The following is a 26,375-nucleotide window of genomic DNA, read 5'->3' as shown; positions in this document are numbered from 1 at the left end:
GTTCCGAGGCCTTGGCTCTGGCTGGAGACTGCTGAGTCACACCTCTGATCCATCTGTCTCTCCTGAGGTTTGCATGTGTTGAGACATGAATATCCTGCATAAGATGTGACTTAAGAGAGATGAGGGATGACCGTATGCAGAAACAAATGCTGTGCCCATGGCTAAAATGTCGACTAATCTCCTGCTCTCTCTTTTTTTAATCTTTGAGGGACGCTCAAAGGAGGGGCCCTGAGCATGTGGCTTACACACCATGTTGTTTTTCTAGGCCCATAGTTTAGTTGTGAGTCATGGATGAGGAGGAAAAGCTCAACAAAAGGAAAGCAAGAGGTCTGGCCCTCTCTTCCAGGAAGCAGGAATACTTACTGCCGCGTCGGATGTTGATGAGCAGATTGCCTTTGAAGATGGTGCATCCTTGGAGCATCTGAGCAGAAGTGACAGAATCAATGGTCTTTGTCTTCTTTTCTTCCTCACACACTTTGGGACAAGGGCCTTCGCAAGGGATGCAGTACATGCTGTTGAAAATAAAACAACCCAACATACTGAGAGCTGAGTCTGTCTTCCCACATTACGAAAATTCTTACAAGATATGCTTTTATTCCAGGTGTCTTTATAGTCCACATTACAGAAAGCAACTGGCAGAAGCCTTCGAGTGGTCGTACTGTTTCTCATCGCCAAGCCTCCCCAGGGTAAGCCACTCAAACGGCAATCAAAAGGAGAAACTGCCTACAAAGGAAAAGCGTGCTGCCTGTTTCCAGACAAAACACATGATACACCCTTGAGGCATGTGTGTATCATAGGCTGGGGCTGGTGAGCCAGCTGGTCCCACGTGAGAGAAACAGCCTTGCAGAAGGGAGACACCAGGGGATCCCAAGAAGAACAGAGCTGCTCTCTCAGGTCGTGGGCCCTGCTGGCACACCCCGGAGGAGCCACTGGGAGAGTGGACGGGGACACTGAAGGGACAGCAGTGTCCCCACCACTGACCGGAAGCTAACTCCTGCAGCCAGCGGCCCAGTGGGGGATTCCAGAAGGCACGTGCTGTAGCACAGATCCATTATTTTCTTGCTAAAGCACAACTGAAATAATTTCTTGACAGTGTTTGGCAGAAACTTGTAAATTGATCCAAATGTTGTTTTTGCTGCATACACAATAAAAACAGGAACTTCCATTGCTTTGTAATGAGCTCCTATTTCACATGCAATCTTGAACATGCCACAAACCCACCAACAGCCAGGGACTAGCGAGTGACCTTGGTACTTTTCCTTATTTAGGGAATAGCGGACAAAACACTAATCCAACTCTCTGAACTGCAGGACGCTGGGTCAATTTCCAAACAGAATAAATGATACAACATTATGGGATGTGTGTGTAATAGGATGGTGAACTGGAGAGCCACTATAGTTACATGATTATTCTTGAATGGTCTTTCAAACTTCACGAAGATAAGTGAGAAACATCCAGGAAAGCAGTGTAAGTTAAAGCGCTTAGCATTAAGTACCGCCCTCCATCCTGAACTTTACTGCATATCTAAGGCAAAGATGAAAGGCTTTGTCTAAAAGCTTACAGATAAATATAGGTTTCCTACTGTTTTCTCATTTCACGTCAGGAAGACAGGAGGGAAGGTTTCCAGAGGAAATGGGCCGACCATAGCAATGGAGGTACCCCCTTTCTCTGACATCACAACATTTTCGCTTCTAGAGTTTGCAGCAGGTTTTCCTCAGCATTCCCTGTTGGTCTTTCATTGTTTCTAACTTACCTACATACCATATAATGCCCCACTTCCCTTTTTAAAACCTTGGTGTGAAATAATTACAGACACACAAAAAATTACAAAGGTAGTACAGAGGGGTTCTGTGTACCTCTGACCCCAGTTCCCCCCAGCGGCTCCATCCTGTACCATGAAAATGCAACATCAAGCCCAGGGAACACACAGGCACGATACACTCCCACGCCACCTCATCACCGGAGTGATCACTGCAATAAGCCGGCCGGTCCCCAGCAACACCTCCCGTGTGCGGCCCGTTCGGTCATCCTGCCCCCACGCCTCTAACTCGGGGCTGCCATTCACCTATTCTCCATCTCGGCAATGATGTTATTTTCAGAATCTTACATAAATGTAATCATCTGGTGTGTGACCTTGTGAGACTGTTTTTTTTTTCCCCCCACAGCATAATGTCCTTGAGATCCATCCGTGTTGTGTGTGTTTGAATAGTTTGTTTCTTTTTATTGCCGACTGATATTCCATGGTGCGATGGATCACGGTTTGCTTGGCCATTTACCTACTGTGGAGCATCTGTGCTATTTCCAGGCTTTGGCTGTTAAAGCTGCTACCAACAGCTGTGTACATGTTTTTGTGGGAACTTAAGTTTTCGTTTCTCTGGAATAAATGTTCAGGAGGGTAACTTCCAGGTTATAGGTTAAGTGTGTGTTTTGTTCCTCTGACATTTTATTCAAATAGCAATTTCTGAACCAAAAACCTTTCTTAAAATGCCTAGGAATCAGCTAGTACTTAAAAAAATGTTTTTCTAAGGAAGTGCTCTGATTACATGTTTATAGTTTAAGCTTCCTCAAGTCCACTCTGGTACAGAGAGGGTATAAACAGTATTAAAAAATAAATATTTTAAATAAGTGTCAAATAGGCTTTAAAGGCTTGGGGGGGTGTTATTAGTTTTTGATGGTGTTTTATTTTAAAGTGAAAAAGGTAGATCTGTAACTGAACTGACTGCAAGCACGAGTAGGAAAAAAAAGAGCTTAATTCTTCAAAGAATTACAGTAGGAGAATAGGTCACGGCGCACAGCGCCCCCTACTTCACCCACAGCTATGGTGGCTGCAAACAACTGAATGCCTCCAGCATCAAAAGGAACACTCCAGCAGGGCAAAGCAGTTATGAGCCCCGGGGCCATGCACCAGCTGCCCCATCTCAGCCCCCAGCTTGGGGAGGAACCGCAACGGTGGCGATTTAGTGGCCAAAGTCCGTGACAGTGGCGATTTAGTGGCTAAAGTTGCGTCCGAGTCCTGTGAGTCTGGGCAGGAATTGTGGCGCAGCCTAAACTGGGTTCCAGGCACTGCCCAGGGACTGACAAAGCCTTTTTAAGTTCTAGGGCTGCCAATAAAATGTGAGCAAAATGTGGCAGACTCATTTTGGGTGGAATATGTATACTCCACAGTTCACCAGTATCCTTGGCACATTTACCATTTTAAAGTATTTAGAGTAATTTTTACTATTACAGTCGTTACAGCAATGATGACAGGCAGAGTGTTCTGCATTTAATATTATGGAACAACGTGAGCGTTATCTCTGATTTGAAGTTAAGTCTACGGAAGGAGCAACATCTCCAAATATTACACCGGAAACAGATGCCCCTCTACCAAGACTTGCTTGAGGAGGTTTGCAGAAACAGAAGGCAGCAAACAGAAGGGAAATTACACATTACACTCAAAATGAAGATTTCCTTTTCCAGCGGTATTTTATATTTGTAGAATAGCTTTATTTTTCAAGAACCCGAAATGGAAGGCTCCTCTGGTGTAGTCATGAAGCAGGCACTTTTAGTCCATTCCATCAGAAGAACTCCTTGAGAGTTCTCTGCTCTGCTCCAGAGACGGGACCAGCAACTCCAGGTCTCAAGCCTTATCTTGCTTGCAGGGTTATAGTCCTGCATTTCGTAAGAACCTGGCACTGTTTTTTCAAAAACTTAAAACCAATAACAGCTTCACAGAAGTCGGGTTGGCATGCAAGAAAGGGATGCTGTTTGCTGTCCGGAACTTCTCTGCTTCCAAAGCTTAATGTCCAGGAAGGAAAATAAGACACAGAGAAAACTGAGGGAGCGTGAAGGCTGTGTGCGTAGCAAAGGGACGGAGCACACTGCTTGCTCCGAGTGGAGGGCAGAAGCCAGCGCTAAGGTGTGTGTGTGTGTGTGTAGCAAGTGATGGAGCACACTGCTTGCTCGGAGTGGTAAGAGCCTATGCCTGCTCACTGCCTCACGGATGCCCGGGGGGTCACTCCGTCTCCCCTCCCGCAGTTTCAAAGCCTTCACTGGTCTAGCGCTGAGCAGCCCTGGAGGTGAGAAAACCTCAGTCTATAGTCTCCCCTATCCACGGGCTCTGGGGGAGAGGCCCGCATGCGCACAGGGAGTCAGGGGCCGCCTGGGACCTGAGCCAGCAAATCAGGTACTTCATTCCAACCCTCCAGGCGGGCTGCTTCCAGCCCAGAAGACCTGCCCATCGCGCCTGGCGCCATCAGCAGCCGGGGTCACGCCGGCCCTCCGCAGTGCCCTGGATTCCCTTAGCCTCCCCCAGGCCGCGCCTTCCCGCGCCCTCCCGCGTCGACACTGACCTCTGGCTTCCGTTGCGGATGAAGCCCGACGGGCACTCCTGCATGCACTCGCCGTCGTGGATGACGAAGCCCTCGGCGTCGCTGCTCTCGGCGTTGGGGATGTTGGCACAGAAGTCGCGGTCCACGCAGCGCCAGCCCTCGAAGCGGTAGGTGTTGGGCGGGCAGCTGGGCACGCAGACGCCGGCGTAGTAGTAGTGGCGGCAGGCCACGCAGGCCGTGGCGTTGTCGGGCGCGCTGCAGCTGCCCAGGCACTCGGGGTGGCAGCACTCGTGGGTCTCCGTGCATGCCCGCTTTCCGCACGCGCTGGGACACACTGTGGGGACAGGCAGGGTGTGAGGCCGCTGGGCGCCGGGGCCCCCATGCAGCAACCCCCAAGCCACCAGCCACCCGCGGGAGCCCAAAGCTTGAATCCCCAGTGTCACATGTTGAGAATTTCGCTGGGGCAGGGAGCAAGTACTCTGCATTTCGAGTCAGGTGAGAAGGGTTTAACATCCAGCCTCTCCTAGTTGACTCTTTTTGGTCTCGGAGGAGTGCTTAACGATCTCTGACCTTGATCCTCTCTCTCATCTACAAAACAGGGCAGCAGCCCCCATCTTAGAAGGTTACCTGTGGCATGGGTGGTACTCTGGAAGCACTACGTGGACCATACAGTTTATTGTTACTTTAGAAGGTGTTATATGCGCTCCTCAATCTGCATTTTGCATGTGTTCCTTACTGAAATATCTTTTACTATTTCTGATATCTGTAAATATCTTTAAATAGTGTGCAGAAATGCTCATTTATTTTTAAAAATGATTAAAACTAGTATGTGCTAAAGGTGATGCTATATGGGTGGACAAATTAGCTTTAGAAAGTTTGTATCTGCTTGTATCATACCAAAGGTCTCACCCCAGATAAACAATGATATTAACATATTCATGTGCCACAATCTAACATATCACAGAGAAGCCCCCATGTCTGATGGTTTTTCTCACATATAAGAGTGGATGGGTGGGCAGTGCCTCCAGCCCAGAGGACCATAAGATATCATTACAAACCATCTCCTGTGAGCCCTTCTATGTTAAAGATAAGTGAAAGGAGTATCTAAAAAAGCCAGAGAACCACAAGTCTTGTCCCAAATAGATGAGCTGGCATTTATTTCTATAACAATGCCATAAGGATCACACTCTAGGGGCCTTAGAGCAGTGTGCCTTACTAGCAAAGGTGCCTTACTAACTCTCCGTTAGCCTTACTAGAGAATAAAGTGTAAGTCAACAAACTATGAAATCTGGTTTACATTATCTGCTTCCTACTTTTTCCACGAGTTGGAAAACACAAAATTATTTAAATATGTAGATTATTGACTCTGACATGCATTACTTAGTGAAGATTCTATTCGTTTTTCTTTATAATAAAAAAGATGAAGAAAATCAGAAATTAGATTAAAAACTACATGGAACACCTCGTCTGCCTGTCCACAATGGCACCTTATCAGTACCTCCATGAACTCTCCCACTGGATCATTCTCTATGCATGTACATGCACACACAAATGTAAACATCTATAAGAAAGGATCAAGTCATTCTAAAAGCATTTTTTGGCATAACATACTGTGACTTTGACAATAATTTAACAGCTGCATCACATCCCGTAGTATAGCACATCATAAGTTGTAATCAGTTTCCTATTAGGCATTTCATTTATTCCCAACATTTTACTAGGACAATAAGCAGTCAGTCTTCATGAGAATTCTTAATTATTTCAATAGAATCAATTTCCAGAGTTAGCCTTGCTGGGTTGAACTGTCCTCTGCTAAGTTGGTACCAATATACACATTTGGTAGCTGCAGGCAGGAGTACCTATTTTATTGCCAAAAGGTGCATTTAAAAACAGCTGTCAGAACTTGGACATTCAAATGAATACTGTCACCTCGGAAGAAACAAATTCTCATGATACTGTCAGGCTTAAGAAAATTTTTGCAGGTTTCTCCTTTGGTCATCTTTTGACTGAGACAAACAGGTGACCTTCCATTATTCATTCTTATCTATTCTGGTAATAGAACCTTGATTTTCAATTGGGCATTTTGCAACCTAGCTAGCTATTACATCTCCCGGCCACTCCTGTAGCTAAAAGCAACCTAGGTTCTAGCTTGTGAGTAAACATTTAGTTTACTCTAGCTAGTAGCAAATGTTTGGGGTGGAACTTACTTCCCAGAAAAGTGCTTCAAACAAAGGGGGTATGCCCGCCATCCTTGCTGGCTAGGGTACAGGTATAATGGCTGAGGCTCAAGCGGCCGTACTAGACCATGAGGTGGCCCATTAAGAACAGTGCAGCAAGATCAAAGGGACTTGGTCCTTCACGACTGTGCACCCAGTAGGCTGACCCTGGACGCTTACCTCTAGACTTCTCTACAGGAATAAGAAAGAAACTTGTGTCGTGTTTAAGTGCCTATTATTTGTTAGACGCAGCTGAACAAATGCCAGCTGAGAAGTGCCTTCAGAGCCACGTATGAGCAAAGAAGACAGTGACTGTTGGTTTATGTCATTGTTGTTTACTAGAATTGCCTCTCAATGATTTCTGGCTGTTTCCAAAAGCTAATCTACCCAATCAATTACAAGGAGTAACTATCTCCAGTCACATCAAAAACGCATGTTGTTGTAGGAGTTCCTAAAATGCTGTGTCTGTGGAAGGCATCATCTTGAAGCTGATAACACCAACTTGTATCTGCAGTAAATGCACACACACAGGCCACACACTTGACTCTCAGATATCACACTTGATCTAGTAATCACAGATTAAATGACTATTTAAGTTCAAAATATCCAGGTAACTTCAAGGCCCAAGATCTAGAGAAAGAATAACTTTGCAAATCCTAAGTTCAGGTTTTTAAACTAAAAACAAGGGAAAATAAGTCTACCTGTCCTTCATTTAATCATCCACCTACAACTGTTCATTGCGTGTGCACTGTAGCTGTGTGCCAGACCCTGTTCTTAAGGGGTGGATAATATACCATGTAAGCACAGGAGTCAAGTGGTGGTACATAGCCTGCCTTGGGTACCTGGGTGCCCAGGAAGGCTTCACATAGGTGTGAAAGGCTGGAGCTGAAAGCTAAAAGCTGAAGAACAGATGAAATCATGTGTAAAAGCAATTAAGTGGCTGGGATGGGAGAAGTGGGTGCTCGTAAAGATGGCAGGGATCCAGTAACAAGTGATGCTGGGGGAGAGAAGGAGGGCAGCTCAGAGAGGCCTTGGGAGCCTGTCCAAGGCACTCTGGCTCAGTGGTGGACAGTGGGCATCCCTGAAGATTTCGGGCAGGAGAACACAACGGTCTGATTTTCATGGTAGAAAGAGGTTGTTTGGCAGCAGCTCAGAGGGTATGATGGCCAGAGGGGGTCGTGCTAGAAGAAGCGGGATCAAGCCAGAGCAGAAATGTTCTACCGTCCCTACCGAGTTCACGTAATACAATCGATCTGTGAGGTTCACAGGGTTAAAAATGAAAGTAACTGTAGAAACCATGCTCATTTGTCGTAGCACAGACCTGCCATGTTGAGCACACACTCCCCGTTCAGAGTGCTGAAGGCCCCAGGGCTGCTCACTGGCCGTCAGCCACCACCAGGCTTGTGTTTGGAGGAACGAACAGTGGCTAAGAGTATGATGCTCATCATCAGAGACTAACTAGGAACAATATCTGCTTGTAAAACCCTTTTTTCCTTGCTCACAATTTAAATAAAATGTTACATATCAATAAAATGATGAGCAGCAGACATCAATATCAAATAGGTATTAATGTAGTGCTAAAGACTAAAAGCATTTAAAAGCATATAAAAATGTCCTGTGTACGCTTAGACTCAAACGTAAATGTTGGGCATTTCCAGTATGAGAAAGAGAAAAAACCTAACCAAGTATCTGTGGATAATGTTTTGCACCCTGCTCCGTTCCACTGGAAATGGCATCTCTGGGCAGCAGTCCACTGCAGCATACACCCCTCCAGGGGTGCCCTGCATGGAACTACACCATTAGTCAACTCCTGCCACAGCAACACATGCGCTAGGGAGGTAGGGTTTTGTTTCAGCAATGGGAGCTGCCTCAGAAGGAATTTCGGTAAAGCTTAAATTAGGTAAAATCCTGTTTCTAGACAGAACAATTCCTCTTAAAGGGATCACAAATCACAACCACAGATCTTTCACGTTACATGACGTGACTGTGCACAAACACGTATCAAATACTTCGGGGGAATAAAATCAGGGTGTGATGGGGAGTGAGAGAGAGAGAGAGAGAGAGAGAGAAAGGGGACCATTTGCTGGAGGACAAACACAGGGGTGGAAGCCAGAGTTCCCCTGGCTGCAGCACGGTCCACGAGGGCTCTGGGAGGCGGGCAGGAGAACCCGCGGAAGTTCAGGATTAGAGAGTCCTGGAGCCAGCCCCAGAAGCCCGCTGTAAATTTTGCCTCATCTCAATGTATATAAATATTATTAGTGTTCAGGACTATTAAGGGATTTCTTGAAAAGCCCCGGGCAGTGTGTCTAGCCAGCAGACGGATGGCTGCTCCGCACGAGTGCCAAAACTTAAAATTTAGTACAGTTACCAAATTTCCAATCACAGAGCTATGGGAGAAAGGAAGGAACGTCTTCCTTGGCTTCCATGAATAAGGAGCACACCTAGCGTGATGCAGGCATTTCTGCTTCTAAGAATAAAAGGGAAATGGAATGTGCTATAAACTAACAAATACACGCAGGGGGAAGCAAATGGATTTTGCCCCCGAGATCTTTCTAGTCATTGGAAGTTTTACAATGACCAACAATAAAAACAAACGCCTATGTAAACTGTTGAGAAAGCTAACAACAGGTCCCACGTCTGCACTGAAAGGATTCGTTCAGGGCCACAATCCCCTAAAAATGAGGCACTGCGTTTAAAAGCTCAGTATCTTCATTTTGGGGAACAGGAAAAAAAGTCACATACATCAAGCTTTAACTCTCTCCTTCCCTCCCTGGAGTCCTTGTACTTATTAAATTCTTTCTAGGGATTTTAAAAACGTTTCTTTCTTTTCTTGCCAATAAGCTCTTTAACAATCTTTACTTCAGAGAAACTATTTTTAAAAGCATATTTTGGAAGAGAAGATGGAGAACTCAACCTCTTCACAGAAGAAAAAAATGGGAAAGGGACCAGTTAGTCACACGAAGTTTAAAAAGCACAAACATTTTATCCCAAATGATTTCGAAAGGACAGAACCAGTTCATGGACGCTGAAATAAGGTCAAGTTTCTATATCAAAATCCAGACTAGTGTAGGGTTCTCTTAGGTATTTCTGGGTACCCTAAGGGACATACTGCAGTTCTGCATGGAAAGAGGGTGCCTTTCCTGAGAGACAAGCATCACTCTGCACTAGAGTGAATGGCTGATAACTCCAGGAAAACACACTTCAACTTCCCAAGTGCATCCGGGAGACACGTGGTCCAGAGAGAGTTTGTGGTTTTCCTGCCTAGCCAGGAGAGGAGCTGATTCCACCAGACACCATGGGGAGGGGAAGGGAGGGGAGCCCCGGTTGTGTCCGCTGAACTCCCAGCAGTGCCCCATTCAGCATAGCCAGAAGCCCACCCAAGGCCTCTCCTCCAGACACCTCTGAGCCAGCTCGCTGGGAGGATGGGTAAGCCTCCTTTGACCGTCAAAGACATCAGCCAGGCCCGGTCCTGCAGGTAACAGAGCCCAGCTCCTGAGGACGGCAGCGGGAACACAAGAGGGGCAAGCAAAGGGCTGGTAAGCCCTGGCAGTGGCGCAGACAAGGGGCAGCAGCACGGATGGGGAAATCCTGGGACTGCCTGGATGCCGCGCCCTGGGGCCCGGTCAGCGGATGGATGCAGAGGAGCCCGGTAGGACCCGGGATCCGCAGGCCTCCACCACCCACGGGGCCCAGCAGTGCCTGGAGTCCCTGCGCCTTTCCGACACCTATGTTCTCTTAAAATAAGCCGCCCACGTGGATTTCCGTATATTCACCTGTGAATTCTGGGTCCCACGTTTCTAGTCTTCCCTGCTCCACTCCTTGATAGACCTAACACAAAGCTCAGTCTTAAGTGAGGATAATAACGCATTTACAGGATTCCTCTTCTAAGCCTCACAAACGTGATCCCAAGGACCTAGAGGCAAGGCTGGGCCTCACTGCTTCCTCTTCGCCCATCAACTCAAGCAGCAGGAGTTGAGGCACGAGGGCAGAAAGAGGCTCGCCCCCACAGCTGTTTCTGAGGCCCGCAGGCCCTGCCGCTTTTGGAGCTCCATGCTGGTCCTTTCAGCCACGAAGGTGGGTGGGCCACCTTGACGGGATGTCCCAGCTGGACCGAAGGGTGTCCCATCTCCAGGAGCTGTGAGGGACTTCAGAGAGGGTCAGGGAGAGCCCACCTCGGGCCACGGGGCCCATGGCCTTTCATCCTGCCAAGTACCCTTCCATCTCTCCTGCCTTTTGACCTCAGGCACACACTCCTCCCCATCCCCCAGTCCAAGAAGAGAAACCATCCAAGGGGTAGAGAGGAGAGGAGGCACGAGGCTTCCCGGGCTCAAGATGAAGCGACCTCACCCCGGTGTTTTAGTCTGGAGTTCTCTAAATACGTCAGCTAGCGTGGAAAAGCAGGCTTACACGAAAATGCTAAGACTCATGAAATAAAATGAAAATAAACCTGGCACAACAGTGTGTGAGCTCCACTCACACGCATATGTATGCATGTGTATATATATTTATAAATCATACATACATATACTGAGTAAAGCACAATTTTCTCAAAAGGAAGATAAGAAGAATCTGTCTTGACCGTCTTGAAAACTGGTACCAGAAAACTCCAGAGAATCACTGCCTAGAAACCCCAGTTCATTTCAGCCGGCTTCTCTGCCTGGAAAACTGTAGCCATTAAGAGGAATCGGGTGGTAACCCTGGTGTCTGAGACATTCAGAAAGAAGAGCTGCGTCCCCTCTAACCTTTCTCTTCTTGAAGCCAAAGAAACCACCTCCTGTGCAGGAGAAAACATTCTATCATCGTAGTGGCCAGACTAAGAGACAACGTAATGGTTAGAACCTGAAGATAACTTCAGTTTCTCTGCTGGAAGCATCAAGGCTAGCATGAGCACTAGAGCATGGGGAAGGCACCCAGGGGCATGCAGGAAGACCCCAGAACAGAGCTCTCGGGAGCCTGCAGAGGCTGGTTAATAAAGAGAAACCATGGCTCCTGAACTGATTAACTAGTGAGCCTGAAAGAGCTCGTCTTCTCCCGAGTCCAGAGTGCACAGAGGAGTTCCTCCTTGCAGTCTTTCAAGGGGTTTTCAAGACGCAGCTTCAAGTCCTCTTCCTTCCTAAGAGGAAGGGCCCTGGACTGAGCATCTTTGGGTCAGCAGATGGATGTTCTGCAGCACCAAGGCATGCAGAGGGGGCAGGAAGTGATACACCTCCCTCCTCACCCCTGCCTTCCCATCAACTGACTTCTCCAGCCTTCACTCCTTCTGAGGGGCCTGGAGGTAGCTTCAGAACACGCAGGAGCAGAGACCCTCCTGTGGGAAGCTCCCGGAGCCCTTAGATCTGCCTCAGTTCAAACACACCAGGGCTTCTGCAGCCACATTCTGCCTTTCATCAAGCCCCAATCCTCAGAGATGAAACAAAGTTAAGAGGCCATCATCCCGTGCATGTCTGAGGCACTGCTCTTCAGAAACCTAGGCGAGCCTCACAGCAGTGCTGCACGGAGTTCTTCCCTTAGAGAAAGTGCTACTGCCCGACTGCACCCCGCTTGACCAAGCTCCTCCTCACCGCCACCCAGGATGCGTTTTCCTATAGGGCACTCCCTCGAGGCCTCATTCAGGTGTCTGGAACTCTTAATAGCCCTGGACAATTGCTCAGTCTCAAAATTCCAAGGCTGTGATCCTGGCCTCCTCCTGAAGGCCAGACTCAAGCCACAGTTCATTCAACACACACGGACATCACTGTTCCTTAACACCTGTCCACAACTTACCTAAGGCTGCAGAAGCAGTCTGAACAGTTGCGGTACCAGGGCACTGAGCCCAGCGGCGGTCTTCCATGACCGAGGTGGCATGCTCGGGGGCTTTCTGTATGCCCTTCAACGTAACTCCCATCGTCACACCCAGCTAGCTCATTCCGACCATCTAACCACCTAACGCTCCTGTCCTCCTTTCACAACAGCTGCTGGAGTCTCTCCTACATGAATGCGTTCTGAGTCTAAACACAGGACTCAATTTTATATATATTATTTAACTTAATGTTAACGATCACATGGGGCAGTAGCATTATGCTCATTGGTAGACGCCCACATGGAAGCACAGAGATTTTATAACTTTCCAGGGCTATTAACCATCCAAGTGAATAACTATCAAGCTGGAAACCTGGGCTTGGAACCCAGATCTCTCTGACTGGGTGACGGGCTCTTCCCCTGCTCTGCTCCATGCTGGCACGAAGTTCTCGCCAGGCTCTGCTGTCCAAGAGCAAAAGGCTAGGGGGCTCTTCTCATGCCACTTTTCTCTGCAAGTTGGCATCTACGAGGAAAAAATAAACCACCAGTCTCAACATCCTCTTCTTCCCCCTAAGGTGAACCACTTAGTCTGGAGGAAGGACAAAACACAAAACATGATGCTCTGGAGAAGGGTCAAGCATGCAGGTGATAGTAAGGATGATGTACCCACTAAGCACTCATTATTTATTTGGTGTGTGCGTTAAGTTGCTTCAGTCGTGTCTGAATCTTTGTGACTCCACGGACAGTAGCCCGCCAGGCTCCTCTGTCCATGGGATTCTCCAGGCAAGAATACTGGAGTGGGTTACCATGCTCTGCTCCAGGAGATCTTCCTGACCCAGGGATCGAACCCGGGTCTCTTAAATTGTCTGCACTGGCAGGCAGGTTCTTTACCAACAGCGCCACCTGGGAAGCCCTCTAATTATTGAGTTCAGTTCAGTTGCTCAGTCATGTCCAATTCTTTGAGACCCCGTGACTGCAGCATGCCAGGCTTCCCTGTCCATCACCAACTCCCAGGGTTTACTCAAACTTATGTCCATTGTGTCAGTGATGCCATCCAACCCTCTCATCCTCTGTCGTCCCCTTCTCCTCCTGCCTTCAATCCTCCCCAGCATCAGGGTCTTTTCCAGTGAGTCGGTTCTTCCCATCAGGTGGCCAAAGTACTGGAGTTTCAGCTTCAGCATCAGTCCTTCCAATGAATATTCAGGACTGATTTCCTTTAGGATGGACTGGTTGGATCTCCTTGCAGGCCAAGGGACTCTCAAGAGTCTTCTCCAACACCACAGTTCAAAAGCATCGATTCTTCGGTGCTCAGCTTTCTTTATAGTCCAACTCTCACATCCATACATGACCACTGGAAAAACCAGAGCCTTGGATAGACGGACCTTTGTTGGCAAAGTAATGTCTCTGCTTTTCAATATGCTGTCTAGGTTGGTTATAACTTTTCTTCCAAGGAGCAAGCGTCTTTTAATTTCATGGCTGCAGTCACCATCTGCAGTGATTCTCTATTAACTGGATTACAGCAAACAGAACTCTCAAAGACGTTCTTCTCTCTCTCACAGGCTGAGCCCTGACGAGTCTATCAGCAGCCCTCAGTGCTTAGCTGCAATGGTGAAGCACCGGCTCCTGTTGTAGAAGGCGCCGAGGGCACGTTCTGTGGGGCAAAGGCGGCCACATATATAAGAGTGCTGTCAGGAGCCAGAGCAGCCAGACCTGGGGAGACTCAGTGACCCACAGAACCCTGCTCACCCAAACAAGTCTTTCTCATGAGATTAGATAACCAGAGTTCACTCTCTTTGCCAACGGCTATGTCTCAGCAAGCCTCCAACCTTGGTCAGGAAAAAGAAAAAACAGGTCTGTGCCTTCCCCTTGGTTGGGCACATAAACATATATAGTCTAAGGTCACAGAAATAGCCAAGTTCCAAGTAGATCCCTGCTGACTAGCACACACGGCACACAGGTAAGCTACGATGTTTGCGGATATGTTTCATCCTAGCTTACTAAAGGCATCCGTGAGGATTTCATTAATGAGCAAAAGAAATGGTCATCCACAGAAAGTAACACTGGACCAACGTCGTCTCCAGGATCTAAGATGCAGTGCTGGGCGGACTATTGAGAAAACAGAAGAAAAAGAAGAAAGGCAACCAAGAAGCCAGGAGGGAGGTTATTCAGGGCACCATTATTAGCTAAAAGCGTCAAGAGCTAATTAGGAGGAGTAAAGAAAGAGCAGCCACCAGTGCGGACACAGTGCAGGACTCCAGTTCACACCAAAAGCTAAGTCAGGAGCAGAAGGCAGGCCAGGAGTCTTCCTTTGGCTAAACTGCTGGTTTTGGTTACTGTGGGTGCTGTAATTTTTTTTTCTTCCCTCACAATTTTCATAACAGCTTGACTGAAATAGAGCTCAGACACAATTTCGCCCCTTTAAAGTGTACAAATTAGTGGGTTTTACCATATTCACAGAGTTGTACAAACTTCACCCCAAAGAGGAAGCTGTCTGCCCCTCCCCTGCCCCGCGGCCCCTCTCAGCCCCAGGCGATCACCGATCAACTTTCTGTCGCTAGAGATCTGCCTCTTCTGAACACTCCATATACTACACCAGGGGTCCCCAGCCTCTGGGAACTAATGCCTGACGACCTGAGGCGGAGCTGATGTAACGGCAGTAGCGGTAAAGGTCACAATAAATGCAACGTGCTCGAATCATCCTGGAAGCCACCCCTTGCCCCCAGTCCAACATTCGTGGAGAGTGTCTGCTCCGAAGCTGGTCCCCGGGGCCCACGTGGGCCTCTGGGTCTGGCTCTCCCACGTGGGACGACATATTCCAGGTTCGTCTGCGCCGTGGTGTGTCGGTCCCTCACCCCTGCATTTCCTTTCCTAAGTTTTGACTCTGGTGACCCGCAGGCCACAGCGCTGGCCCCACGAGCCCTGCTGTTCCTGTGCAGTGACAGAAACACCGGCATGGTGACCAGAAGCTGATGTTTCCATCAACTATTTGGACTCCAGGATCTATTCACGGTCTGGATCTGTTCCAAAGGGAGAAAGACTTGAACCTGTCACGCTGACTAAACTTTGTCACCCTCTGATAGCAGGAAATGAGAGGAGAAGCCACACAGTCTGTGGAGGAAGGGTCCCCAAGTCTGAGAGCCTCCTGCCGGCTCTGCCTGATGGAAACGAGGTGTCCCCATGACCCTCACCTCTGGAGGGGTCGATGCTGTCTCACAGAAAGGCCTCCAGAGAGTAGAAGGAGGGAAAAGGAAAGGAAGAAAGTCAGGTTCTAAGAGGGGAGGGCGGGCCTGATTTCCACTGCTTCTGTGTTTATAAAACAGAATATACTCTTTAGAAAATCAAACTATCCTAATGTACTCTAACATCTTCCAAAGATTCCTTCTGCTGAACTCACATTCGAAGCATGTATAAAAATTTTTTACAAATACAGACAAGTTCTAATAGGAGGGAAAACCAGGGAAAGAGACGCGGGAGCATGGACCTGCCCCTGCTCTGGGGTCTCCGCCGGCTTCTCCACACGGTAGCACAGGGTCTCTCACACCTCTCACCCCTCCTCCAGCTCTCCTTGAATCTTTCTCCAAAATGGAGGAGAAACATCCCCACTTGATGAGGAGTTCTTCTGAGACTCTTCCCCAGTTCTGTGACCACCAGGCCTGAGCACACAAGGTACCTGCTGTCACAGACGCGTAAATGGACAGGGTGGAAAAATATATATATATATATTCTTTTCACACACTTAAAAATTACTCCAAGTTATTTTAAATTTGGAACTGTTTGTATATTCCTTATAAGTTTATAAACTCACACTGTCCCCTCATGACTAACTGAAGAGGAATTGAGAGAGTAGTCTATATTTATAACTTGTCGGCTTGTGCGTGCTCACAGCCCTATTTCCACTCCCCGTTACTGTACACAGAGTTATGTGAGGTATTGTGGGCTCCTAAACTTTGCTGATTTCCAAACAAGGCAGGCCTGTGTCCCACAGGGACAAATTGGGGGCTGTTTCGTCCAAGTGGAGACCAAGCTCGGAGGGAGAGGCCTCCAGCTTTGTGGTTTGGCTGCATCTCTTAAAACGGGTGTTAGGGTCCATTTCTGGGCAATTACACGCCTTCCCGGTGTTGACCAGCATCATTGCTACTGATACTCTGCCTACTGCACATGCCCACGAGCAGCTCCATGTTGCACAACTGCGGCTACACACGTCCCTGCTGCCTATTTACCTCGGTAGAAACTGCTAGTCCAAAAGGTGCGATGCTTCAGCGAAACATGAAAAAGCCCCTTTCCATATGCATAAATATTTATGTCGACGTAATTTAAACGAATCAACTGAAGGCAGCCACTCGCAGGGAAACTACTATTTAGAAACCAGCAATGTTTTGGATACAGTATGTCAACAACGGAACCGCTCACCAGGAGACAGTGATAACAGAAAGAGTGGGGTCGCCGTGGAGTACAGGCTGTGTGGATCGAGACTGGGACACGCAAACCTGCACACGTAGATGAGTTGTGCTGCAGCCTCTTGAGAGGTGTCGAACGAGTCCCTCCAAAGCTGCCTTGCACATGTAGATGAGTTGTGCTGCAGCCTCTTGAGAGGTGTCGAATGAGTCCCTCCAAAGCTGCCTCCCTTGGAGCACACCCATCTGGCCGAGCACCTCACAATTTTGCAAAGCCCCCTTGGAAACCTCTTTTGAAAAACAAAACAAAACAAAACTCTTCTGGGGACCATAGTACCGTTCTTTGCTACAGCCTCAAGGTGGGGCATGTCTTCTTCAAAAGAGGGGAATCACATTTTTTTTTTTTTCTTTCTTTCCTGATGTCAGAAGGGGAAAAAGGCATCTCCACTCAATTCACTGGCTGCTAGTAAGGCTGGGTCCCTTGGGTCACCTGGATTCCACCCTCACCCCCACCCCATCACAGTACCTCTTAAATGAATTGTCTCTCAACATCTTTGGTCCATTTTCTTCTTGGGAGCTTAAGTTCTGAGCGCATAGTTAAATTTGTTTAAGCCCTTGAAGCTGTCTGTGCTTTTTAAACATAGCATTGTGCTCTGCGAATTGTTTTTAGGTGACTAGAGAGAAAAATGCCTGCCCACCCCTCCCCCTTTTCTGTAATTAAATCTACCCGAGGAGCATGAATAACAGCCACTACGGATCACAACCTTCCAGTGATTTATGACCCTCCAGCCTCTCTGGTCGTTTTTCCTTTGATCTCGCTACTTCCTGGTGGCACACTTTTGGACTGGTAAACGTGTGTTTTGGAGTATACTGTTGTGCTAGAACACCACATTATTCTTTTCCGTTATCTAATCTGATTGCTGGCTCCATTTCCTGGAGTTAAATTATTTTTACTACTGTGGAGAAACCGCAAAAGCTCCACCAGACTTTCAAAGAACAGTAGACCCTGTTACAGGGAGAGGAGGAGGACCCGGTGTCCCAGGTAGCCTTCTATTCTGGTTAATGGAATTATCACACGAACTTTATGAGAATCACTTTTTGGAGAACTGGACACACCGACACCCCCAAATTTGCAGAACTTATATTTAATCTATCTCATGATTCCAAAGTGCCTTGAAAAAGTACACAAATGTAGAATGTTGGCATGTCCTTGCAAAGATTACTATTAAACAAAACTTGCTGTTCTCACAGAATTCTGTCGGCTCATATTTATATTTTGTTTCATTTTTATTTTTTGTGGATGGTGGGACAGCACATTTAATAAAAAATGTTATGAACCTGGCCAGAATGTATGCAAAGTGCTAAGATTTCATACTGATAATCAGTTGTGTTAGAAACTATCATTTTATCCATTTCGACTGAGAAAAACCCGGATTCAATACTTCAGAAAGGGTGAGTGAAGGATTCTTAAGTTTAATAAGACTCCTCCCCATTTTTAAAAGGCTGAGTTGAGGTTTTTGGGTTTCGCTCTCTTTCATAAATAACACGTAATACTTGGTTCAACTCAAGTGCCATCACAGGCATCTCCTGCACACACTGTGAGCTGACAGTGTTTCAGTTGTAAATACCCAACAGAGATGGGCTCACAGGTGTCTTCTGCCTTTTCCTATTAATAAAACATCTGCGAGTGAATTTTTATTTGCTCTCTGAGCCATTAAATATCTAGTATCATTTTTCCCTTGTATCATTTCCGATTTTTGGAGTCTGTTTTCCCCCAGAGTGTTATCCAGATTATAAAGTGAATGGTTTTGCTGCAGGCCCACCCAACATCACTCAGGGCTCTAAGAAAGCTGAAATCTGAAGCAAAATATGATAGAGCTTACTGTGAGCTCTGAAATGCTGGGTGGACATTCCAGGGATTTCCCTTCAGACACTGTCACTCATTCGCCCCGCCATCATGGCAAGCACCCTGCCCACCAAGAGACAATCCACAGCAAGCCTGGCTTGTGCCGGGAGGCGGGTCCTGTCTCCCCGTCCTGCTTGATGTTTGGGCAACGTTTCCTGCATCCCATGTCTCCATCTTTCAACAGCCTCCTGAACGTCACCTGTTTTATCTTACAGTCTGATTTACAGGGTTCAGGGGAATCTGCTTTGAAAGATGAAACAACTTAACACTCAAGCTAACTTTATCTTAAAAAAACAAGCAGGGCAAGGCAAAACATAAATGAGGCCCCAAACTTGGAAATCACATCCGAGGATCATTCCTTCATTCTGCCTGTGGCTCGAAGACTAACTTGCACAAAAAGTCCATAAACATAAAAGGGGTCCAGTTGCACGCAGGCTCCAGTGAGTGTGCCCGTGACGCACACGCTTGGCACATGGCAGGCGTGCGCAGAGCGTGCCTGCAAAGGAAGGGGTCAGCAGGGAGCAACTTTCTGAACACAGGATCCTCCTTCCCCAAGTAAACTTCTTAACTGTCCCCCAAAACTACAAAACCTCAAACTGGCCAAGTCACTCCAAAAAAAAAAAAAAAGGTACACTCCTCAAGCATAAATCTTTTCTTCCAAAATCTTATCCAAAATCCTGGACTCGAATAAACCAAAAACAAAGATCTGAAAATATTAACGGGTCATCTGTTTTTCTCTTTCAGTGGATTAAGCTCTGTAGCAACTTCCTCGAGTTTCCTGTGAAAACCTGCGTTCCGGGGCATCCTCACCTCCGAGCAGAGGGCTCGGGGAGGCGCGGAAGCAAGCCACCGCCCTAGCTGCGGATGGCGCACAAACACATCCCGCAGGACGCTGGTGTTCTACTCACAGAGAGAACAAGTGCTGGCAAGGGACAAAGACAGAACATGTTTTGCAAACAATCAAAGTGACCTGAAACCCAGGGTAAAGGCTGAAGTCAGCGTTTGCTCATTGCCTGAGCCAGGCTCTATGCTGTGCTTCTTAAGGGGCAGGCTCGGGGAAAGGCAAAGACCCCTTGGTTTCTGTTCACCCAGGAGGACCTCTCACCTAGGGCTCACACCCCACTCCCAGTCTAGGCTGCATGACTTTGCTTTGCTTCCCCACCAAGCTGGGAGCATCTCTGAAATGAGACGAACGCTCAAAGGAAGGAGTCTTCCTCGTCTGCTGGAGCTGAAAGCATCTCTAGAATTCAGAGTTCAGATCAATATCTGGCTTCACTTGTCTTCACAGCCCGGGGAGCTGATGCCAGGACCTGGGGCCCAGGGCTCCAGTCACCCTGTGATGTGATGTTCCCACCCCCCAGCCCAACACACACACTCCCCAGAAAAGAGAAGGATCTCAAACCTTAAAAGCACAGGACCCCTTGCCAGAACCCATCCACAAATCTGCTTTGATACTACCAGAAATTTCGAAATGCCTTTGTTCCCCATTTTCCAATTCTGAAACTGCCTATTCAGGTAGTTTCCCTCCAAATTGCACATGCCTCCCACTGCACAAACATACCTCTTCTCCCCTAAGCAAAACCTGTTAAATGTATTTTCATCATCCCCCCACCACCACCCTGCCCTCTCCCCACTCCCTCCTAAATAAAAGCGTCTCAACTGTCCTCCAAATCCACTTTCTCTTGCTCCACAGATGGTAAGACCTTATCTTCCTAAATTCCCATCCTCAGCCCACGCCAGGGCTCTGCAGGAGCACAGAAGGTAAGTACTGAACCTGTTGCTTCCACTCTCCTGCCAGCTCAACATCGCAAGCTCCTAATTCCTCCCTCCTCAATCCCCATCCTTTGAAATTTCTAAACCCCCGGTAGAGGAAGCGCCTCAGGCTCTTAATAAGCTCAGTCATGCTAGAAATATCCGTTTCACCCACGGGGTGCTCTCGACAGCAATTCCAACCGGAGCACACATTCAGGAGAAAGATGATCCTTCCTCAAGACTCAATATTTGGAATTCCTAAAAAGGCCATTCCTATTAATTTTCATTAACATACCTGTGAACCTGCAACAGTCCAGGGGTTGAAAGGACACCTTCTGTAATAGCCTGTATCCGCCCACGCCCCGGTAATGATAGTGGATTGAGCAATCCCCTTCATGTCTCTGTGACCACAGAGGGCACACGCGCAACCCCCCTCCCCTGGAACTTGCAAAACTTAACAGGAAATCTTCTACCACCTACATGGAAAACCCACTGCCAGAAAAATGAAGCATAAACACTTCATATTAAATTAGCCAGGTGTTTTCAAAAAAATAACTATCCCAATCCAATACTTTGAAATCCTGGCTGGCTTTCAGGTCTCACATACGGGAGCAGAGGAGCAGCGGCCACATGGCTTTGCCCCTTCGTAAGGGGCGTGTCTTGCTTTTTTGATTAATGCAAACTGCAAACTAGCGTACACCGAAGGCAGCCAGAAGAAAGCAGCCAATGGTCCTGTTTCCTTTATCTGGGGCTTCCTTCTTGCATCTTCACACGGGACAGTGATGGCCATCAAGAATATAAATCTGCCTAAGATAAGTCTTTGGGCTTCCCTGGTGGTTCTTTGGTAAAGAATCCGCCTGCCAATGCAGGAGATGCAGGTTCAGTCCCTGGGTTGGGAAGATCCCCCGGAGAAGGAAATGGCAACCCACTCCAGTATCCTTGCCTGGAGAATCCCATGGACAGAGGAGCTTGGCAGGCTACCGTCCACTGGGTTGCAAAGGGTCGGAAACGACTTAGCGACTGAGCAACAACAAAGATAAACCTTTACCTTGGTCTTAAACCTGCAGGAGATATTTTGATGCTTGAAAGAAGCATCAATAAAAATGAAGAAACAGAACAGGAAAGAGTGGGAAACTTCAACATTTCTCAGCTTATATATTAACACGTCACGACATGTTTGTCAAAGACTCTATGCAGCAAGTCCACCAGCCCTGGAACACTGTCATTTATCCCAGTCCCTCCCACTCAGCAATTTCTGGCTCTGGGCACACGTCCCCTGATGTGACCCCAGGACACCCTTGGTTTGCCCTCAGGGTGGAGCAACACAATGGCATGTGGTAGCATTTCTCTCCACAAAACTAGTGTCAAAAATATACTACAGTGCAAACAGGACTGCCAGCCAAGAAGCTATGCCGGCAAAACTTAAAGCAAAAACTTAGAAACCGCCTATGCCCATTTATGTGCCAGGTTGGCCACATTTTTAAGGGCCTAAGTCATGTCTATCTACTTTTTAAGTAAATTGCATTTAGGGAGAGTCAGTGTTTAAAACTGTGAGATGTTCACCCTCTGTTTTGGAGACAAAGCAAGAATGAGCAGACCAGCATTCAGATTAGAGAAGAACACGGGTCCTGGGGTTACACAGAAGTGAGTTTATATCCCAGCTTTGCCATTTATTGGCTGCAGCATGACAAAGGGACTCGGTGTTCTCAGTATACATTGAAGACAAAGAGTACCACCTTGTGCTTTGGTGCAAGATTAAATGTGCTAAAACCATGCAACTGTACTGAGCATTTTCCCCAGCATGTCACAGGCCCTCTGTAAATATTAGCCATGACAACTTGGTCCCTAGACCGGATTTTAAGGTCCGAGGGTTCTAGCCTGGCTCTGCCAACTATCCGCCCACTCAGCTGACCAGTGAGTGCATGGGGCAGGCGAGATAAGTGGCCTCCCATTGTGACCCGAGTGCCTCTAATCCCCTGGAGGTGCCTTATGGGCCATGATGCGCGGGGAAGGGCAGAGAGAAAGAGACCTGGTTTCAGACAGTGCGGGTCACACAAGATTGTGTTTCAGAGGGAGGGTTAATGTGGCTAAAAAAGAAAAATGAAAGAAAACCAAGAGACAGGATTCTAAAATATTTCAAATTTCATCTCTGCCCAAACAAATTAAAATATAAATTCTGGATTACCTTTAGCATCCTATTCCATTTTTTTTAGTGCTGTTCTGAAATCCATTTGCTCCAAAATAATCTTCATTAGCACAGGGTAGACAATGACTTACATCGCTTGGGGTCCAGTGCGGTTTCAGTTATTATTTTAAAGATGCAAATAGATGAGGGGTGGGTGGGGTTGAGTGGGTTTGCTGAGAGCCAAGGACAGATTCCCTGATAGCTCAGTTGGTAAAGAATCCACCTGCAATGCAGGAGACCTGGGTTTAATCCCTGGATTGGGAAGACCCCCTGGAGAAGGGAAAGGCTACCCACTTCAGTAATCTGGCCTGGAGAATTCCATGGACTATATCGTACAGAGCTGGACACGACTGAGCGACTTTCACTTTCACTTTCCTGAACAGATTAATTCATAAGCATGGATGTTAAACTTCAACTTTTACTAAGCAGTAAGCTCTGAAAGTTTTAGACAACAAAAAGAAATTTTCTATGTTTCAAAAGACTTCATTTGAGTCTTAAAAAGAGTCACAAACTGCTCCAAAATAACTTAATACAACTTTTTTTCAGGTCAGATGAAGACTCTTGAGAAGTAGCAAAGAAATAAACAAGCACTTTCCTCCACGGGAAGGAAAAAACTCCACGTAAGCAATAAAGAAAGATGAGGCAGCATCTACCATGCTAATTTCTGGGCTGAGGTGGACGAGGAGGAGGAGGGGGAGGAGGGGAACCCTTTGAGACAGGCATCACTGATGCTCGAACAGGCAGTGCTCAATACAGCTATTCAAAAGGGCTCTGCAAACTAGGGCTCTCTAGTTTCTACTGTCCATCTTGAGGTTCCTCAAATTTATGGGTTCTGCAAGAACCACCTGGGGGCTTGCTTGAGAGCTGCGTAAAAATATCTGCCGCTGCGATTTTCCAAGTCAAAGGAACCTCTTCAGGATCTTCAGGCTAGACCTCTACATTGCAACGGACATGTGCAGGCTGTTTGGAGAAAAAAAAAAAAACAAAACACTGGCTTTGCACACGGGCAGCCCGGGCTGGCTCGTCCTCGTGGAGGTGGGGAGGGCGGCCAGCTGGCCGGAGCATCCGTCAGACTGTCCAGTTCTCACGCCACCTGCACCTCCCCATCTAGAACCCACTGCTCCGGGTTCACAGAAACAATCCTGGGCGCCAGTGCCCTGGGGATATTCCTGCATCCTGACCCCCCTTCCAGGCCACCACCACCACGCTGGGAAGGGCAGCTGGGAGCAGGACAGCCACCTGCTCCTCCCAGAGCTCCCAGCTGCAGGCCTGCAGCAGGGAGGAGGAACTCGTTCGTCCATGCAGTAAGGATCTCTGTGATTTCCTGGCGCAGGCGCTGCCCGGAGTTTTGGGATGCAGCTGGGAGTTTGGGGTCCAGGCTACTGAAAAGCCACACACGGCTCATTTTGATTTAGTGCCAACTCGGGGGCAACTTTACTGAATTGTGCAGAGAGACACCAAAGCACACAGACACACTGAACTGAAAACTTCTGCCCTCCTGGCCCCTGCTCCATATACACTCCTTAAACCCTTTGGAGCCTCTGGGCCTTCACACAGGCTGTTCTTTCTCCTGGCTTCTGCTTCTTCCCACCCTCAACCTGCCTCCCCCACCTGCAGCGCTGGGCTTGGCTATCTTCACCCCCCAAAAATCTCTCCTGAGTGGGGACCATTCCTGTTGCCCCATCGATTTATGTCACAGCACCCTGCTCACCTCCTACAAAGCACTGGCCATGTTAACAATCAAAGACTTTTTTTTGGTTAGGGGCTTACAGGGAAGGGGAATAGGACTTACTGTTTAATGGGTATGGAGTGTCAGTCGTGCAAGATGAGAAGGGTTCTGCAAATGGGTAGCGGGCACGCATGCACAATAATGTGCACGGATTCCATGCCGTCAAAATGTATACTTCAAAATGGTTTAGGTGATAAATTTTATCTTACGTGTATTTTACAGCAGTTCAAAAAATGGACTTAATTGTGTGCAATGCCACTTCCTCTTTTTTCCACTAGTGTACATTGCACCAGTGTGGGAATCTATTTTTTTTTAATTTTTATACCAGAATATAGCTGATTTAAAATGTTGTATTGGTTTCAGATGCATAGCAAAGTGATTCAGTTATACATAACATATATCCATTCTTTTCCAGATTCTTTTCTCATACAGACACATAACATTGAATAGTGTGTATACATTAATCCCAAACTCCTGGTTTATCCCCCTTCACCCTTCCTTGCCCCCCCAGAGTAGGAATTTTACATTTTTGCATCATTGTGTTTCCAGGGCCATGCCTAGAATCTGGCCCAGAGCAGATGTTAAGGGTACACTAGCTCAATGGCTCATGACATACTCACGTTTCCTACTCAACTGTAAGCTCCCTGAGGGCAGGGATACCATTCCTTAATAATATTTGTCTCACAGCTCCTTCCAGAGGTCCTCATACACAGGTAGAGGTCAGGTGCTCATTTAACCCTGGACTGTTACTTATGCAAACTTTGCAAAAACAAAACCCTTGGACTTTTTCAAAATAATTTTATTGGCTGATTTATTTTTGGCCGTGCTGGGCCTTTGTCGCTGTGAGGACTTCTCTTTAGTTGCGGAGAGTGGGGGCTACTCTTCACTGTGATATGTGGGCACCTCTCATTTCAGTGGCTTCTGTCGTTGGGGAGCACGGCCCCTAGGGCACCAGCAGTACTGGTGCGTGGGCTCAGCAGCTGCAGTTTCCAGGCTCTAGAGGACAGGCTCAAGAGCTGTGGACTATGGGCTGAGCTGCTCTGCAGCATGGGGGATCTTCCCAGCCCAGGGACTGGATCAGCTTCCTGCACTGGCAGGTGAGTTCTTTACCACTGAACCACCAGGGACGCCAAAGCTCTTGAACTACATATAAAATATGTATATGGGGCAGGGTATATATGTAGATATATACAGATTTTATTGTATTTCCTCTCTTGCTTTGACTGCCAAGAATCCCAGAGGAACTAGATTCCAGGAAGACTCTACTCCAGCCCTTCTGGGGTGGTGTGGGGTAGCTTGCTGACTTGGCCATTCAGGTCTTCTGTCCCCCAGGTGGTTTTTCTTTTTCTTTAATTGAAATCAGCTTCAAATTCTAATACTCTTGGGCATTAGACAAAGTATAAATTGAAAGCAGATAAGTAACAGAAGAGAGTTTCCCATAGGATAAGTACTTTTCTATGTTTTGATAGTTGTTATTAAACAAATAACAATAATGACAAGAATAATATGAAAAATTACTCTCTTTGCATCTACCTAAAAAGGAAGAAACATGACAAAAATCAGAAGAGCCTCTTCAGATAATGAGGAATAAAGTGAAATAAACCCATAGTCCTCTGGTTTACTTCTCCGCTGGTTTTCCCCTGGAATAACCAAAGAAATCATCTGACCCAACACCAAGGTTTTCTAGGGCATACATGCTTCTGGGCAGACTAAAAACTTTTGATGAAAACAATTCTCTCTTTCTCTCAAAAGCTTGATGAAAGTAAAAGCTGGCGGTGCTAGGTGGTGAGGGAAGCCGTGAATGGTATCATTACAGCAAGGCACTTGCCTTTAGGGGGCACTCCACGCGTGTGCCTATTTAATCTCCGCAGCTTACAAAGGGACAGCCGTGCTACTTTCCCATCCTCTGAACCCAAACTGAGGCGAAAAGAGAGCAGCTTGCCTCACAGCCTGAAAGACAAAGAGGTAGAAATTCCAACCCAGGATCTTCTACCAGTATCTACAGTGCACCCTCCGCTGTAACTCTCCTAACATGCTCACATAACTCATTGAAAGGAAGCAGCATTACTTCACTGATGAGGCGACAGAGAACCAAAGAGGCTGTG

At 47.3% G+C, this 26,375-nt stretch overlaps 1 protein-coding gene across 1 annotated transcript in view; it reads right to left on the bottom strand.

Annotated features, from left to right (window-relative positions):
• Positions 1–26,375, bottom strand: part of IGF1R (insulin like growth factor 1 receptor) — a 302,701-nt gene that overhangs the window by 53,506 nt on the left and 222,820 nt on the right. The window contains exons 3-4 of the mRNA XM_068990854.1: positions 4,332–4,644; positions 364–512 (exon numbers count right to left, since the gene is read on the bottom strand). Coding sequence (XP_068846955.1) covers positions 364–512; positions 4,332–4,644 — 462 coding nt within the window. The remainder of the gene's footprint in view (positions 1–363; positions 513–4,331; positions 4,645–26,375) is intronic.

The sequence above is a fragment of the Capricornis sumatraensis genome, chromosome 19 (assembly GCF_032405125.1).
Source record: "Capricornis sumatraensis isolate serow.1 chromosome 19, serow.2, whole genome shotgun sequence".
Lineage (NCBI taxonomy): Eukaryota > Metazoa > Chordata > Mammalia > Artiodactyla > Bovidae > Capricornis > Capricornis sumatraensis.
Note: the sequence above shows the minus strand (reverse complement) of the source record. Positions and strands in the feature narration are given on the sequence as shown.